Source organism: Bubalus kerabau, chromosome 4 (assembly GCF_029407905.1).
Source record: "Bubalus kerabau isolate K-KA32 ecotype Philippines breed swamp buffalo chromosome 4, PCC_UOA_SB_1v2, whole genome shotgun sequence".
Taxonomy (NCBI): Eukaryota; Metazoa; Chordata; class Mammalia; order Artiodactyla; family Bovidae; genus Bubalus; species Bubalus kerabau.
Genome location: NC_073627.1, coordinates 158,821,895 through 158,840,503, shown reverse-complemented (window position 1 = coordinate 158,840,503; position 18,609 = coordinate 158,821,895). Strand labels below are relative to the sequence as shown.

Sequence of the window (18,609 nt, the reverse complement as noted above, 5' to 3'; positions counted from 1 at the left end):
ACTGCCGAGGGCGCGCTAGCCTCCCACTTGGATGGCCCAGAGTCCGCTCCAGCTCCTGGGACCGCTTCGCCAAGCCTAGTGAGCGGCGCGCGGGACCTGGGGGCGGAGACCTTAGGCGGCGGCTGCTGCAGCGGGGTGAGCCGGGCGCAGGAGGGGGCGCGCTTTCTCCCTGCGGGTCTCAGTAATGAGGAGACTGAGTTTGTGGTGGCTGCTGAGCAGGGTCTGTCTGCTGCTGCCGCCGCCCTGCGCACTGGTGCTGGCCGGGGTGCCTGGCTCCTCCTCGCACCCGCAGCCCTGCCAGATCCTCAAGCGCATCGGACACGCGGTGAGGGTGGGCGCGGTGCACTTGCAGCCCTGGACCACGGCACCCCGCGCGGCCAGCCGCACCCCGGACGGCAGCCGGACAGGCGCCCCGCGAGATGAACCTGAGCCAGGGACTTGGCTGCCCCCGGCGCCCTCGCCAGGCGCACGCTGGTTGGGGAGCGCCCTGCATGGCCGGGGGCCGCCGGGCGCACGGAAGCCGGGGGAGGGCGCCAGGGCCGAGACCCTTTGGCCTCGGGATGCCCTTCTCTTCGCCGTGGACAATCTGAACCGAGTAGAAGGACTGCTGCCCTACAACCTGTCTTTGGAAGTAGTGATGGCCATCGAGGCGGGCCTGGGCGATCTGCCGCTCTTGCCCTTCTCCTCCCCTAGCTCGCCGTGGAGCAGTGACCCTTTCTCCTTTCTGCAGAGCGTGTGCCACACCGTGGTGGTGCAAGGGGTATCGGCGCTGCTCGCCTTCCCTCAGAGCCTGGGGGAGATGATGGAGCTCGACTTGGTCAGCTCCGTCCTGCACATTCCAGTTATCAGCATCGTGCGCTACGAGTTTCCACGGGAGAGTCAGGTGAGAGGAGTCTGACGCTTGGAGTGGAGATGGACGCCACTAGGGGCCGGGACGGTAGCAGGGGCTGGGGTGGGGAGGATGGGTGGCGGGCGGAGAGGGAAAACCCGGGTGAAGACCTTAGGGACGTGGGGCTTTACAACTTTGATATTGTTTGAGGATCGGACCATATCCGTAGGTTATAGGTAGAAGGATCTCAGTAGAAGTAAAATAAAACACATTAAAACTCAGATGGAAATAAAATGAGAGGTAGAGGTAGCAAGATGGAAGGAAGAAAGGGGGAGAATAAGAGAAAAAGGAAGTCTTCACGTTTTGACCAGCTGGGAGAAAACTAGTGGTTACCCGATGGAAGTTGAAGTCCCAAGTTCAGGAGGATAGAGAGCTATCGAGGTTCTAATGACTAGCGCGGGGGATGGGCATAGAAGAGCCCAGATTGCCAGAGTCTTTCAGTCCCGGGAGGAACTCTGAAAGCAACTGTCAGAAAGAGCACCTGCCCTCTCCGACTTTGGACGATGTCCCTGAGCTTTAGGCGATGGTGTAAAGAAAACACCTCCCTCTGAATTCCTGTGCGTAAACATGAAATCTGCAGTTAGTACAGAAGCAATAGGTAGTCTGGTAATTAGTCTTGGATTCTGAAAGACATTAAAAACATAACCTGATACCGGAAAAATGGATGGGAGGACTCATTTGGGATTATTTATTTGTCCCTACCCTCTCTTTATGTGATGTGGGTTCAGAAACTGGCTATATTTAGTTGTGTTCTCAGCCCATTTCTGCACCAATTGTCTAGAAATAAAGACTAATGATTTCGTTTCCTATGGGTTAAATGTGTGTGTGTGGTTTCAATAGAGGAAGCTATTTGTGAACTTAACTGTTGACAATTAATAATAAGATAAATATTTTTTTAAGGCAGGGTCCTCTTAGCAATGGGAGATTTCTGCATTTTGTGCATTATTTTTTAGTAAGATATCAAGAAATATTAAGCATTGCACAAAGTATTTATGAAACAAATAGGTAATTGTCTTTGGTCCCATTTTAAAGACTGAGAAACTGAGGAAAGTTCAGAGGCTTGATCCACATTGGTTGGTATATTAGTAAGAATCCAGACTTGGGAGAATTTCTCTCTATATCATTTCACTCTGTCACTGTAGCTGGAAAAAATATTTCTAATCTCTCTTCTTCCACTATGATATATATACAGAGATAAGAAATAAAATGAGTAAGAGCAAATACATATGAAAAGTTTGATCAAATCTATGCATAATATATGAAGAGAGTACTAAAGGTTTCTTTTTCTAGAAAAATGAATCTTAACATTTTTAATCTTAGGAAGGGTGGGTTCAGGCTACTTTCTGCAGTTGCCCAGAAGATTCCTATTTAATATTGAACTGTAGAGATTTGATCTGTAGAGTGCAGACTAATTAACTTTAATCTAAAATATTTCTGTCACCTGAATCTGAATGACTGTAGGCAGCAGATGGGAAGGCTTGGAAAACACAGATGCACAATGCTGCCAATAGCCAGAGTGTTATAAACATGAAATTGCATCCATAGGGGTGTATCATTATTAATATATATGCAGAATCAGACATAACAAATGCAAGAGTCAGCATAACTTGCTTCTCATCATTGCTTCCTTATTACCTAATACTTCATACATGCTAACAGTGTTCACAGTCTCCAGGCTCCTTTCAATTTGTAGATTGTTTGCCAAGAGTCTTAAATAGGAAGAATTTCCCCCCAAATTAGTGTTCCTTAGTTAGAAGTGAAATTGTCTCTGCTCCCTGATGAATTTTTGTGATATGCAGCACACTTCAATAAGGAGACCAGAGAAACTGAAGTAGCATCTAGAATCAGTAAATTTCAAAGCTTTAGGACCATTGGAGGGCAGAGAGTCCTCCAGGGACAACCCTTGCAAGCTGACAATAAAATAAATACTGTGTCAAGCACATTTGCTTCTGTATTTCAATTCAGAAGTGTATTTAAAATCACTATTGTCATTGTTACTTTCATGGCACACATCTTGAAAGGGGGGAATTATTGTTTTTGACTCAAATCTAGTTTGGCCAACTGAGGACATTTTCTTTCATTTATCTTTGTATTTTAACTTCAAACATATCTAACCTGTCTTACTTTAGTATATAATTTAAATGTCTTTCTATAATGTTCTATATTAAAAACGTCCAGCTCAATGCCAAGTCACTGTAATATGTAATTTTAGGATATGACCATCATCTGCTTTCAGCAAAAAATAAAAACTGATCTTTCTCTGGCTTCTCCTGAAAAGTGGAATTTTATCTAATACAGTGATGGGATTTTTTTAAAAACTTTCTAAATATAAAAGCATGCTGAAGTCATTTTACACATTAAATAAATTTGGCTTAAATTAGCCACTGTCCTTATTAGAGTCTCCTGCCCAGTGACCTAGTTTGTTGACTGTGCCAGTGTCTAAATAAAGGATTCTAGAAGAGGGTGGACTTGTCCACACAATCATACAAATCAAAATTGCTTTCAGAGCAGGAGCAGCAACATGTTTTCTCCCACTTCCTTTTGGGCTACTGATATTTTTATATGAAACCTAATTAATAAATAATGGTTTGGATCACATCCTGCCACAACTCCTGAATGGAGATACCACTGAAATGATCACCCCCTGACAATAGTCATTTTATTTCAATATACTATTCATTCAGAACATAAACACATAGGTCCATCAGCTTGGATGGAACAAACTTCCTTCAAGCATGGAAATCCATTAAAAATAAGATTGTTAGCTACCCTGCTTTAGAAATCATATGTGTAATATCAGTACTTAGTAAAAGCTTAATACAATATTACACATAGGATAAGATCAAAGCATTCTTCCATCCCCAAAATTCTTACTTTATTACACCCAAATCTCCACTTGAAGCCAACCGAATTCTGTTCCTATGACCTTCAAATAATGATGCTGCACATGGATCCAGTTACATTTAAGTTACTTTGTTACTGTAAGTTCCTACAGTTCTTTCTTTCTCTTCACACCCCCTACTACTTTTTCTTCAGAGAGTTTTATATAGTTTCTCCAAAGTTAACACCTCAAAATTTACTTGCTAAGGTAGTGACAGATACACATTTCTTTCTAAAATGTATCTTATGTTAATTCCATATTGGTTTCATTAGGCAGAATTAATGGAGTAATATAATTGGCTTAGATTCAAGCCCATGCAATTAAAAAGAGACTACATTGCTATTTTCATCTCTCATTGAATGTACCATCCACAATGTATATCATGAACTATATATGCCAACTAATTAATATATGTTTATTCCCATGGGAATATAAGTATTTTTAGATGGTCCATTTTTATAATACAGGGAGAAGTACTGAATTCTGTTTATTAGAATTTGACTAGCATGGTGCCACTTTTGTATGGTACAGGGGAAAAAGCAATGATATCACAACATAACTTACCTGCCTCGTGAGGGGACAAGTGAAAGACATTTCTTTTTAAAACATCTGCTCTCAGTTATGGTAGTTTTCCTTGACTTTCTGCACATAGGCACTGTGCTCTCTCTTGGGGGAAACATATTCTTCTACAATTCATGATGAATGACTGATAGTAGCACCTAATTATTGCTAACTTGAAGATAAACGATTTCAAATTAAACATCAAGTGATGCAAAACTTTTCTTAGCAATATAGACTCCTCTTGAGAAATAAAACTAGAACTAATTTGGAAGTTTTTATTTTTAATCTGGCAAATTTTTATAGCACTTATTTTTCTAGATAAATAGAGCAGAAGACACTAGCAAACACCATTCATTGGGCAGTTAATCTGTCTCATCCCCTTTTCTTTGTGACTGCCATAGAAGAGTCCATAGAGAATCTTGGGTCTTGATCCCCTTGGCTGTTACATCTTGGGGTTAACTTATGATTGAATCAACTGAAGACCAATTTTGGTGTCAAATTCCTTCCTGTTTTATCTTCTGGTGTGGCAGAAGTCACCTTGGATTTTGTGCCATTAGATTGTATTTCATGAATAGCAAGTAGCAAGTCTTAGTCGCTCAGTCATGTCCTATTCTTTCCAACTCCATGGACTGTATCCCGCCGGGCTCCTCTGTCCATGGAATTCTCAGACAAGAATATTGGAGTGGGTAGCCATTCCCTTCTCCAGGAGATCTTTCCAATCCAGGGATCAAACCCAGGTCTTCTGCATTGTAGGCAGATTCTTTACCATCTGAGCCACCATTCATTAACCAATCATTTTGGTTAAATGAGCACAGTTATTGGAAGGTATATTAAATAATACTCAGAAGACTCAGTCTACCCCTGCCTCTTACTGGCCATGGAATTTTAGGGAAGTGCCTCTGGTCTCTGAGCATCTAGGCTTGTCAGTCAAAAGAAGGTTGACTTTACCAATCTGACAGAGTTGTTGTGTGAACCAAATAAAGAAAGTGACGCACTGTGAAAAAATTTATAGTGTTAGCTAAATAACCAGTAGAGAGGTGTTAGTTTTGATCTGATAAGAATCATCCCAGTCCTAATTCACCACTAATGCTCCATTACTTGTTATTAATCAAAATGAGATTTGATTCACAGTGTAATGTGTCTTCATCTTCCACCTTACTCTATACCCACTCCCTCATTTTATTTCTCTCAAAAGCAAGTGGGTTTAGCACCCACCTCCTGCCAAACAACTGTGTTCCTGAATAGTTTACCGCCTTGCCTAGCATTAGAAGACATGCCAAAGCTACCGTTTCTATACCAATGGCAAATTTTTATAAATGCACATCATCAGTGCAGTTTCTAGAGCCTTAGTTATTACCATAGAAGCTTCAATAAGATGCCCAATAACACTTTTCAGAAATGTTGGTCTCTCATACATCTCCTATAGGAGAACTTATAGTAGATTGCTCGTGAGGCTATGGCCACAGGGTCTAACCTCTCCACCCCAACTTCTCCTGCCACGCCACTAAGCATACAGTTTTGCCTCTCTGAAATTATTTTCCTGGGAAGTCTTTCTTGGCAAAGCAGTGTGTTGCTTCATAGCGGCACACGCTCCTTATCCCATCTTGGATAGGCAACAGTTGGCAGACTAGCTGCTTTGAGGATCATTGCCCTAAGCACCACTGTGGAGCTCTCATAGCAAGGTATTGCACACTTTAGTGGCCCCACACAATGTAGAGAGGACTTCTTTCTCTTTTCTCCTGCCTGGTCTAGCTGCTGCTCCTCACATACACAAAAGAGTAAAGAAACAGTACAGCAGCAAAAATGGGGTGCAAAATCTCTAAAACTAGGCAGGAAGGAAGAAAGAACATCTCAGCATCTGTCACACTGCTTCTTGAGTCAATGCATGAATAACAAACTAATGGAAATCTTTAAGCCACTATTTCTTTCTCAGATCTTTCCTTTGGGGGATGGTGGGAAATAATTGGAGAAAAGGTAAACAAGGAGTAAGCCAGCCACCTTCCCCTAAACCTATTACATCAGCTAGACTTGCAGCTCTCCAGAATATAAAAGGTTCAGACACTTGCAGGGGAGACGGTGTTTCTCCTCCATTGAGGGAACAGGTTGATCATACTGACCTGGGCTGGTATTGTGTCAGTTGGAGAAAACTGACCATGAAAGGCTACTATCTGGTTGGCCAGGGATGGTCTGTCTGTAGAGATAAAACTTCAAGGATTCAAACGGTAAAGAATTAAGCAGGATGACTTTTCTTTTAGTGAGGGTGAATTATGCCTCATTGTTATTCATTTGAGACATAGATTTAGGAAAAAATCCAGTCATATATATTTACATAAAATTTGTGCTTTTCAAGGCTCCTTCACAAATGTGCTTATAACATCCCTTTAACAGTCTTATGAGGAAAATAACAATGTATAGACAGCATAAAAGGGCGGGAAGAGCTATACATTACAGAAAGTGAGAGGTTACCAAGAGGAAAAAATACTAAAGCCTCCCTGTTAATTTAGTACATTTGTCAGCCTATAATCTGAGAATCCATCACTGCTTTTGAATTATTGCAGGAAAAAAGATAAAATAGAATGACATCTACTTCTAGGTGTGATGGTTAAAAGCATATTTTACACTAACTATCCAATATAGTTTAATTAAGTGACTCATAATATAACTTTACAATAGAGTGCTATGTACCCTTTCAAAATGAAGATATATTTATTGACACAGAATAAAAAATGTATATGTTTTATGTAAAGTATGACCTTCTATAAAATATAAAGTCTAGAACTTTATTAAAAAGTTAAATGTGATTGTAAGTGAATGGTGGAAGTTCAGATTTTCCCCTATGCATGCTTCTTTTTTTCTAAAACTAAGTATGTATTACCTACACAATTAAAAATAGAGAGGGGCATCCCCAGTGGTCCATGGCTGAGACTCTATGCTCCCAATGCAGGGGGCATGGGTTCAAGCCCTGGTTGGGGAACTAAGATCCCACATGATGGTATGGCCAAATAAATAAATAAAATTTTGTTTAAAAAGTTCTCATGCCACAACTAAAGATCCCATGTACCACAACTGAGACCTGGTGCAGCCAGATTAATAAATATTTTTAAAAAATAATAATAATAATAATAAGAGAAAAAAGACAAGTCTTCACATTTCCTCACCACTGCTTTCAATACTTCAATATGAAAATAAAGATTTCAGTAATAAATTAATTGTAGAATATGTTTAAATTTATCTTTTACATCCATATTTTCAATTTTATCCTCACAATTATTTTGAGAAAGTTAGTGTTTATTTTACAAATCAGACAATAATAACATATAAATGGAAGAAATGCAAGCTAGAGGTGAAGAGAATAGATTTTTGAGATGCACAGACCTATGTTTGAATCTTAGCTCTATAGCTTTCTAGATATCATACCTTGAGAAACATGCCTGGTGTCTCCATGCCTCAATTTTTGATCCACAAAATATGACCGTCTCATAAAGTTACAATGAGGATTGTATACGGTAAAGTTTGTATATCATGTATGCAAAGTTCAAAGCACACCACAGTGTATTTTTATTCTAATGATCATTCTTTTAGCACATAGTGTTAGTGTAACTTAATAGAAAACTAAAATAATCAGAATGAGAGCTTAAATATTCTAGCTTGCTCTCTCCGGAGTACTTCTAAATGCGTTTTCAGTATGCAGATGATATTTAAACTTACGAGATCTGATTCCAGTGGGCCAAGCTTAAGAAACAAACAGATGCTGCTGTTTTGAAACCCCATTTAGAGTTCCAATTCACTGAGGTGCACCCTCAGGTTAGGTATGTGTAAATTTAGTCATCAATGAGGTGAATGATGACCAGTTGCTTTTTTTGCATGGATTCTGAATGATTGGATCTTTGGAGCAGTTACAGAGGTGAAAAATAACGTTCTATTTCTATTTGTTGATATTAGGAATTCACAAGTCTTGCCTTACCTACTACCCTAATTTCTCACAGGCTCCCAGGAACTAAATTTAAGGAACAGTAGAAGCATGACACAGTTGAAAGTTTTGACTTCTTGGGGGAGAGGGGGAGAAAAGGGTTTTTAGAAAGGGGAGAGTCTCAACTAGATGTGGATTTAAGGTTCACAAGTTTCCCTTTTTTCATGCAAGCTTTATATCCATACTAATGGATCTAACTTGTGTCATTTATTAGATCCAAGTTTAGGGACAGTAGCATTGTTACATGGGCTTCCCAGGTGGCGCTAATGATAAAGAACCCACCTACCAATGCAGAAGACATAATAGAAGAAGATTTAATCCCTGATCCGGAAGATGCCCTGGAGGAGGGCATGTAAACCCACTCCAGTATTCTAGTCCGCAGAATCCCATGGGCAGAGGAGCCTGGTAGGCTACAGTCCGTGGGGTCACGCAGAATCAAACACGACTGAGTGACTAACACACACAAACACACACATACACACACAGCTCTGTTATATACTAAGGATTACAAAAGATATCCATAAAACAAACTCTGTGTTTGATTGAATCTTGACTGTATCAAAATCATTTGATGCATTTACAGCTTTCAGGGACTTTTAAAATATGCATCACTTTTCTGGTTATGAAAGTAATGCATATGTGCTACTGCCCCATGGGTGTCCTGACATATCCTTGAGTAACATTTTTTTATGTATTTTATTCTCTCAAGGATAATGCTTTAGAATTTTTAGAAACACTTGGATACAAGTAAAGAAAGCCGTATTGTCACTCCAATTGTACATTGGAATCAAAGAACAGAAAAAAAGAATTCACCTTTTTAAAAAAAAAATTTTCTGAAAAGTCAGAGTTGACATGGCTTTCGAAGCATGGACATTCTGAGTTGGTGGAATTTCTGTATTAAAGGGTGGTATTTTCCTTTATATTTGAGCCTAGCTTTGTATTTTCAAGGCTCTGCAAGTGCTGAGCCTGTACAGTTCCAAACAATGGCTCTGTCTGGGTCTTTCAGTAGCATTCTTAGGAATGACTTAGACATGGGTTGTCACTACTCTCCCCTCAGTTAGGGGTGGTCATTAGCTGAACTTTCAGTACCAAGGCTTTGGCTGCATAGAATATGTTGGTGGTTTTTTTTTCTATTGAAAGCCTCAACTCAAAGCCAAACAAAAGTTGAATGAATACTCTCCAGGTAAAAAATAAAAATTTTTATTTCCATAAACGAAGTTGGATGCTCAGCATGCCTTTATCTAATAGAATTACTATCTGGCTCAGTTGTGAAATTCTATTTGTTCAGTCCCAGCCAGAGGTACTTAAACAGGGATTCCATTTAACAAAAAATTTACTTCTATTTGTTGTGAATTTAATAGGTTCAGATAGAGAGCTGTTATTGTTTTGATGCTATACGAGAAATTAATTAGAGTCATGTCATACAGTGTGTTATACACAGAAGGAAATGCTTCCGTGTACACCTGAAAATGAATGGTAAATCCAAGCCTGAATTAAGCCAATGTACCTTCTGCTGGTTGAAAGTACAGGGCGCCATCTAGTGGTCCTTAGATTATCAGTTCAGTTCAGTTCAGTTCAGACGCCCAGTCGTGTCCGACTCTTTGCGACCCCATGAACTGCAGCACGCCAGACCTCCCTGTCGACTCCAACCTCTCAAGGCAAGAAAAGGACTCCAAGAAGCTTTTAGTCCTTTTCCTGGTCTTTTGACCATGGGACATCTAGGTTAGTCCATCTAAGAAAAGATCTTCTTTAGCCTTCTAAGAATTCCCAACAATCTCTGCTGTTCTGCCACCATAATGGCGGTCATATACCTTAAAATATACACACCTCACAGTGTGTATCTAGAGGAGTTGGGAGAAAAATGTGAATAGCTTTAGAAATGTAGGATGGTTAATTATTTTTAGTAGCTGTATTTACTATCACTTTGTTTTATAATGCAGCTTGAAAAGACGTAGCCATTTTATTGTGTTAAGCATATCATTTGTTCCTTTATTCTGATTATAAAAAATTATGTTCTTTGTGGATAATTCTGAAAGTTAATAAAATGCCAAAGAATAAAATAAAAATTGCTCATAAACCCACAGCCCAGAATTCTAGACATATGTATGTGTTATAAAACTGGGATCATGTCATTTTATGAAATTGTTTAACTTATAAACATCTTCCCATATCATTAATGTTTTTTCTATTTTTTAATGGCTTGATAGTTTGCCTTTGAATGGGCTGTTTCGTGATTTGTTTAACCAACCCCTGTTATTTGGACTAAGTTTTACCATGAAAGGATAAATGACACTGCTACTAATGGGACTTTACTTTAATCCTCCTTAATTAACATTCTTATAGATTTGGTGCTGTGGAACACCCTCTGCTTGAGTTCTGTGACACCATCATGGTTTTATTTCATTTTTTCTTTTTTAGTCGCTTCATTGCCTTTCAGTGATTGTGCTTCGTGTATTTGACCCCTTATAGCAGTAACCATAGTGCTGTGCTGTCCAATTTGTAAAAATTTTTTAATTGGTGGAAAATTGCTTTACAATTTTGTGTTGCTTTCTGCTGTACAACGATGAGAGTCAGTCATAATTATATACATATCCCTTCCCTCCTGAGCCTCCTTCTCCTCCCCCTGCCATCCCGCCCCTCTAGGTCATCAGAGAGTGCCAGGCTGGGCTCCGTGTGTTATTTAGTAATTTCCCACTAACCATCTATTTTACACTTAATACTGTATATATGTCAGCTACTTTCTCAGTTTGTCCCACCCTCACCTTCCCATGCTGTGTCCACAAGTCCATCTCTACTAGTTTCATCAGTACCATTTTTCTAGATTTCATATATATGCGTTAATATACAATACTTGTTTTTCTCTTTCTGACTTACTTCACTTTGCATAAGAGGCTCTAAGTTCATCCACCTCACTACAACTGACTTAAATCCGTTTCTTTTTATGGCCGAGTAATAGTCCATTGTATGTATGTACCACAACTTCTTCATCCATTCATCTATTGATGGACATCTAGGTTGCTTCCATGTCCAGTCTATTATAAATACTGCTGCAAGGATCACTGGGGTACATGTGTCTTTTAGAGTTGTGGTTTTCTCAGGGTATATGCCCAGTAGTGGGATTGCTGGGTCATATGGTAGATTTATTCCTAGTTTAAGGAATTTCCATACTCTTTTCCATAATGGCTGTATCAGTTTATATTCTTTTTAGCAGTGCAGGAGGATTCCCTTTTCTCCACATCCTCTCAAGCATTTATTGTTTTTAGATATTTTGATGATGGCCATTCTGACCAGTGTGAGGAAATACCTCATTGTAGTTTTGAAATGCATTTCTCCAATAATGAGCCATGTTGAGCATCTTTTCATGGGTTTATTGGTGATCTGTATATCTTCTCTGGAGAAATGTCTGTTTAGATCTGCCCATTTTTTGATTGGGTTGTTTGTTTTTCTGGTATGAACTGCTTCTGTATTTTGGAGATTAACCCTTTGTCAGTTGCTTTGTTTGTAATTATTTTCTCCTGTTCTGAAGGTTGTCTTTTCAACTTGTTTATAGTTTCCTTTGCTGTGCAAAAGCTTTTAAGTTAATAGGTCTCATTTGTGTATTTTTGTATTTATTTCAATTAATCTAGGAGGTGGGTCAGAGAGAATCTTGCTATGATTTATGTCAAAGAGAGTAACTGCCTGTGTTTTCCTCTAAGAGCTTTGTAGTTTCTGGCCTTATATTTAACTATTTAATCCATTTTGAATTTATTTTTGTGTATTGTGTTAGGAAGTGTGCTAATTTCATTCTTTTATATGTATCTGTCCAGTTTTCCCAGCACCTCTTACTGAAGAGGCTGTCTTTTCTGCATTGTATTATCCTTGCCTCCTCTGTCAAAGATAAGGTGCTCATATGTATGTGGGTTTATCTCAGGGGGTTCTGTTTTGTTCCATTGATCTATATTTCTATTTTTATTGTGCTGTCCAATTGATAGCTGCTGTTGCTGCTGCTGCTAAGTCACTTCAGTCATGCCCGACTCTGTGCAACCCCATAGATGGCAGCCCACCAGGCTCCCCCGTCCCTGGGACTCTCCAGGCAAGAACACTGGAGTGGATTGCCATTTCCTTCTCCAATGCATGAAAAGTGAAAAGTGAGAGTGAAGTCGCTCAGTCGTGTCTGACTCTTAGCGACCCCATGGACTGCAGCCTACCAGGCCCCTCCATCCATGGGATTTTCCAAGGCAAGAGTACTGGAGTGGGGTGCCATTGCCTTCTCCGAATTGATAGCTACTAACCCTATATTTGGTAGCATATTAAAAAGCAGAGCCATTACTTTGTCAACAAAAGTCCGTCTAGTCAAGGCTATGGTTTTTCCAGTAGTCGTGTATGGATGTGAGAGTTGGACTGTGAAGAAAGCTGAGTGCCGAAGAATTGATGCTTTTGAACTATGGTGTTGGAGAAGACTCTTGAGAGCCCCTTGGACTGCAAGGAGATCCAACCAGTCCATTCTGAAGGAGATCAGCCCTGGGATTTCTTTGGAAGGAATGATGCTAAGCTGAAACTCCAGTACTTTGGCCACCTCATGCGAAGAGTTGACTCATTGGAAAAGACTCTGATGCTGGGAGGGATTGGGGGCAGGAGGAGAAGGGGATGACAGAGGATGAGATGGCTGGATGGCATCACTAATTCGATGGACGTGAGTCTGAGTGAACTCCGAGAGTTGGTGATGGACACGGAGGCCTGGTGTGCTGCAATTCATGGGGTCGCAAAGAGTCGGACATGATTGAGCTACTGAACTGAACTGAATTGAACCCTATATTCATTTAAGTTTAGTGAAAATAATACAAAATTTAAAAGTCAGTTTCTCAGGCACTCTACACCCATTTCAAATGCTCAGCGGCCACATGTGGGTAATGGTTCCTGTATTTGGCAGCACAGATAAACAGCATTTTCCATCTTCACACAAGTTCTGTTGGACATTTCTACTGCTCTCTAGGGCTTAGAGTTTTAAGCAACAGAAAACTCACTCCATGGGCTTGAAAATAATGGGTTTATGCTGAAAAACTCTGGGAAGATGACAAGGAATAGAACTGCTTGAGGGCAGTTGGGCTTCGTCACTGGGAAGGTGTGGGGCAGCTACTTTCTTCTTCACTTTCTCTAGGGTTCAGAAGCTCTTCTCGGGGCTCTCACTTCACATCTGCTCCATCCTCCTCTCTAGAGAGCAGTGTCTTCCTCTGCCCTGCTGTAACTTCTGCCTGAACATGGTTCTGATTTCCCATGACAGGACTTAGCCTGAACTCTCTGTGATTTTATCACTCTGATCAAATCATCTGATTGTGTTTCTTATACCCACCTTAGTCCACATTCTCCAGATGTCTAGTTGCCTCAACCCACATAGAATGGTTTCCCCTCCAACCTTCCTTACTCCAGAGAGCAGTGACCAGCCTCCCAAGTGAAGTTCTCAACATAACCTTAGAATACAGCAGGAAATAGAATAGCAAAGCCACTGTTTCAAAAGAACTTATATTCTAGTGAGGAAGGCAGACAATAAGACATACGAACAAATAAATATATAATATAGTATTATTAAGTAAAGGCAAGTACAAGGGAGAAAAATAACTCAGGGTAAAAGACTAGAGAATGACGATGGTTAGTCACAAAGGTTTGCCTGAAGAGGTAACATTGTACCACTGATGGAAGTAAAGAGTCAGCCATGCAAATTTCTGAGTCCCCTCAAGAAAGGGGACTCATTACAAGCAAAGAGAGCAAAAGTGCAAAGGCCTTGAGGTAGGAATGAGCATAGCAATAATTATTTGCTGAATAAGTGGATCATCCTTATTACCATCTATAACGCTATTTGCTAACAAGTTCACAGTTTCAAAGAAGAAAGTATAAATAGTGAGGCAATAGCCCGATTTACATTCTCAAGATTTAGACTCCTTAATTTTTCTTTTTGCATGTGGTGACACCAAGAATTTCTAACTGGAATTTCCAGTTATCTCTCTCTTTATATTCTTACCTTAAACTCAAAATATGTAAAGATATCTTCAGATGGTACTCTCTCCCAGCTATAACAATATTTCTCATAACATCTTTAGCTTCTCCCTTTTCTTGGCATCTCATTCTGTTGCCTTCCTCAGTATGCTTTGCATGTCCTTACCTTATTCTTCCTTCTGATTTTCACAAGATACTAGCTGCTCCCGCCAATACTCTTGAATAGCCCCCTAATATCTCTACTTCCTTTCCTCCAAACCATTCTGCACACTGCTTCTAGATAAATCTTCTTAAAGCAAAGCAACTTTCATTCATTTATTCATTCTTTCATTCATTCAGCAAACATAAGTTACACTGCACTGAGAATAATGCCTCTCCACTGCACAAAAGACACTTTATTATGGCAATGGTATAATTCTTTTTTCACTCCTCAACACTCCTGATGGATGAAACTCACACCTAAATAACAATTACTACAGGACTGATTCACAAAATTGGAGCAGGATCTACCAGCCTTAAGGGAATATATCAGATTCTCTAGTTTTTATGGATATTGTTCAAAAAGCATTCCATCCCCCACCCCCAAGATTCTGACATGCCTTCCGTAAAACCAGAAAAACACAGATCAATTACCATCAGCAGTCTTACAAAACCTGGTCCTCAAGGGCTTCCACAAGCAGGTGAAGATAATTCTTTCTGGTCTGTGACATTCTGTTGCGATACACATGCCCAGAAAATATAAGATCTCTAGGAATTAAAATGTGGTATTTTTTTTAAAAATCGATAAATGTAAATCATCATATTAAAAAGCACTTATCTATTATATATCTATATAGAAAGACAGATATACACCAAGTTGTCATGATTTGCAGATGAATTAATCTCCAATTCAGAATTGATTTTTCCATTGAAGCAATGTTATCTGTGGCTGTTAAGACCTCAGCCCAGACCACAAAACCCTGTTTGATCATAATAGAGCAGAATTCTAATTTTGGTAGTTCTATAGGCACCAAACACTATCTGTAACAGGCTCTTTTGTTTGAGATGAAGGGGATGTGGAGTGAGGAGGAGAACCAGAAGACCTGTCTTCAAATTATAGCTCCAGAAGCATCTGAAAACGGCTTTGGTAACCTCCCTGAACCTCAGTTTCTTCCATTATAAATTATCAATAGTACTCATTAAACAGGTATTTATGGAGGGCCTCCCATGCTATTTTAAAGAATTGATAGGGGTTTCAGTGAGTTAATATACATGAAAATACTTTGTACATTCAAATTTTAAAAACAGATGAGAAGCATTTTTATTGAAACATCTTTTTCTTTGAGAAAATGATTCTAATCCAGTTTGAAAAAAGCCAAGACATATCTTTCCAGGTACTCTTGGCAGTAGGAACAGCCCACGCATGTTCTATCACCCAGCATTGAACTAGCCTGGTCGTTTGTGCATGCTAACTCACCTCAGTCACGTCTGACTCTTTGCAACCCCATGGACTGTCAGGCTCCTCTATCCATCTGGTTTCTCCAGGCAAGAATACTGGAGTGGGTTGCCATGCCCTCCTCCAGGGGATCTTCCCAGTGTGGTCGTACTGTGACTCCTAAATGGTCAGCAGCAGCCGGAGAGGGAGGAAAGAAGAAGGTTTCCCATCTTCCAAACAGGGACTAAAAACATCCTAACTGCTTGCACAATTCTGCTGCCTATCTTAGACCTGAGGGGGAAGGAGAGAGTTTGAGGACCTAACAGGATAGGAGACCCACACCCAAGACATAGATTAGAATGAGACACTTTGGAAATCAAATGTTAAAGCTAAGATTGCCTGCTTATATTCGTAAAAATCCATTAGTTAAAAGTTTTGAGATTGCATCGGTTTTCCAATAATACTCCATCATGGGTTAGAAAACTGGAAGATAATTAAATCTCATTCTGACCTTCATTTCAAGTCTGCCTTTAACACTTGCTGGACAGCAGCCACTTGAAGATCTTCATCAAGAAATAGCTGCAGCTCAGGCCAGGAAATGCTTAGGATCCCCCTCCTGTGATGATGTAACCCTAGGAAAGATGATGAATAAACCAACAGGCTAACCTTGGCCTATACCACCTGTGCCTACAGTAGTTCTGTGATCCCCATTCTTGACTTCTCTGCCTCTATTCTTGGCTCCTCCATTATATTCTCCAAGGTGCTGTCAGGAGAGAGGTGGTTCACTCACTGCTTGAACCCTTTCCCTACATCCCCAAAATATCATTATTTCCAAACTTTATGCATTCATCTACTCCCCTCGTAGTCTCTGCTATATCTGTGATCACCTATTGCTGTTTTGAAAATTAACTGTTTTCTTTAAATTTATATTTAAAGATCTTTTATTAAGACACTAATGAGAAACCAGTATCCCTTGCCATAAAGAGAAGTTAATTGTGAAAATAAGTATAGAATGAAAACAAAGCAATTCCAGCCAGGTAGAATTGCCTGAGCCTTTTTGTAAAAGGGAAATTTTCCAGGTGTTAGAGAAGTGTTAAACACATACTAACACCAAACCGAGGCTTTCTCCTTGATTTAGCAGAAGGATTAAACATTTAATTGAAAAGGGATTAACTTTCTCACTATGCATTTCAGAGTTTTTTAATGTCAAGCCCCCCAAGCAACCTAAAATCCTCTCAGTAACCACCCACACAGCTAAGCTCTAACCTATAGGATGAATTCTAAGCAACTTTCATGTGACATTCAAGACCTGTCATCATCCAAGCCTGGGTTATTCTCCTCATTTCTTCTAGATACTAAGCACTCCCTATCCCAAGCAGTCTGCACAGTGCTGTTCCAAACCTTGACATATACTTCTCCTACTGCTTGAAATCCCTTTCCCCTTGTGTCTGCCTAAAATTCCTATTTAGCCTTCAAAAGTGAATATTAGTTGCTCAGTCATGTTTGACTCTTTGCAACTCCATGGAATGACTATAACCCTCCAGACTCCTCTGTCCATAGAATTCTCCAGGCAAGAATACTGGAGTGGGTAGCCATTCCCTTCTGCAAGGGATCGTCTACATTGCAGGCAGATTCTTTACCATCTGAGAAGCCCGTTTAGCCTTCAAAACTTTGCTTAAATATCACCTGTGCACTGTCCTCTCCCACTGCAGTTTGTTACTTTCACTTTTACGTCACTTTTCTACCTTGAACATTCTTCTTTTCTAGATCTGTTGCATAGCTTAATAATTATTTGTTGATATATGTGTCTCTCTCCTCCACTAAATTGAACCCTAAACTCCTAGCACAGTGAGTGGCTCATAATAGATGCTCAGTGACTGTTGATCAAACTGAATCAATGGTCCATTTCCCTCCTTTCCAGTGTAACACAGCTAAGTAACACTGGTGGGAAATTCCCCACCTGTCAGAGTGTGGGTGATGTGAACTAAGTGTCCCACTTTATGAAAAAGAATTCTCATTCACTAAGTAGATAGAGTTCACGACCACCTAGAATTTACTATGTTATGTAGAACGAAGCTGGAAGTGTAAGACCTTGAGGAAATTGATTTCATAAGAAATAGAAAAAGTATTTCTTCACCCTATTAAACTTTTCATGTCCTTCATTTTCCCCAAAGAGGTTTTAAGTTTTCTGGAGACCACAGAGGACAGAAAAGTGATGTTGTTCTTGTGGCTTTGGGTCACTGCTTTCTCAAATTCTCACCCCTGTTCCCCAGCCAATGTCTCTATATTGTGTAGCCAAAGATATCTGACTTACCTGTAAAATTAGAAAAATTCAAAGTTAATGAAAAATAAAGCTACTTGAAATAATCATTAGTGAAAAAGAGAGAAAGCCTGGAATTGTATTTTATTCTGTTATCTCTTATCAAGCAAAATATCAGGGAATCAGACAAAAGTTCAGATCTGGCTAAGGTCACTGCAGATGGGTGACTGCAGCCATGAAATTAAGACTCTTGCTCATTGGAAGGAAACCTATGAAAACCTAGGCAGCATATTAAAAAGCAGAGACATAACTGACAGATGTCCGCATAGTCAAAGCTATAGTTTGTCCAGTAGTCATGTATAGATGTGAAAATTGGACCATAAAGAAGGCTGAGTGCCTAAGAACTGATGCTTTTAAATTGTGATGCTGGAGAAGACTCTTGAGAGTCCCTTGGACTACAAGAAGATCAAACCAGTCAATCCTAAAGGAAATCAACCCTGAATATTTATTGGAAGGGCTGATGCTGAAGCTGAAACTCCAATACTTTGGCCACCTGATTCTAAGAGCCGACTCATTGGAAAAGACCCTGATGCTGGGAAAGATTGAAGGCAAAAGGAAAAAGGGATGACAGAGGATGAGATGGTGGGATGGCACCACCATCTCA

General features: G+C 39.9%; 1 protein-coding gene across 1 annotated transcript in view; it reads left to right on the top strand.

Annotated features, from left to right (window-relative positions):
- The first annotated feature begins 18 nt into the window (after positions 1-18).
- Positions 19-18,609, top strand: part of GRIN3A (glutamate ionotropic receptor NMDA type subunit 3A) — a 208,417-nt gene continuing 189,826 nt past the window's right edge. The window contains exon 1 of the mRNA XM_055579184.1: positions 19-883. Coding sequence (XP_055435159.1) covers positions 185-883 — 699 coding nt within the window. The 5' untranslated portion in view covers positions 19-184. The remainder of the gene's footprint in view (positions 884-18,609) is intronic.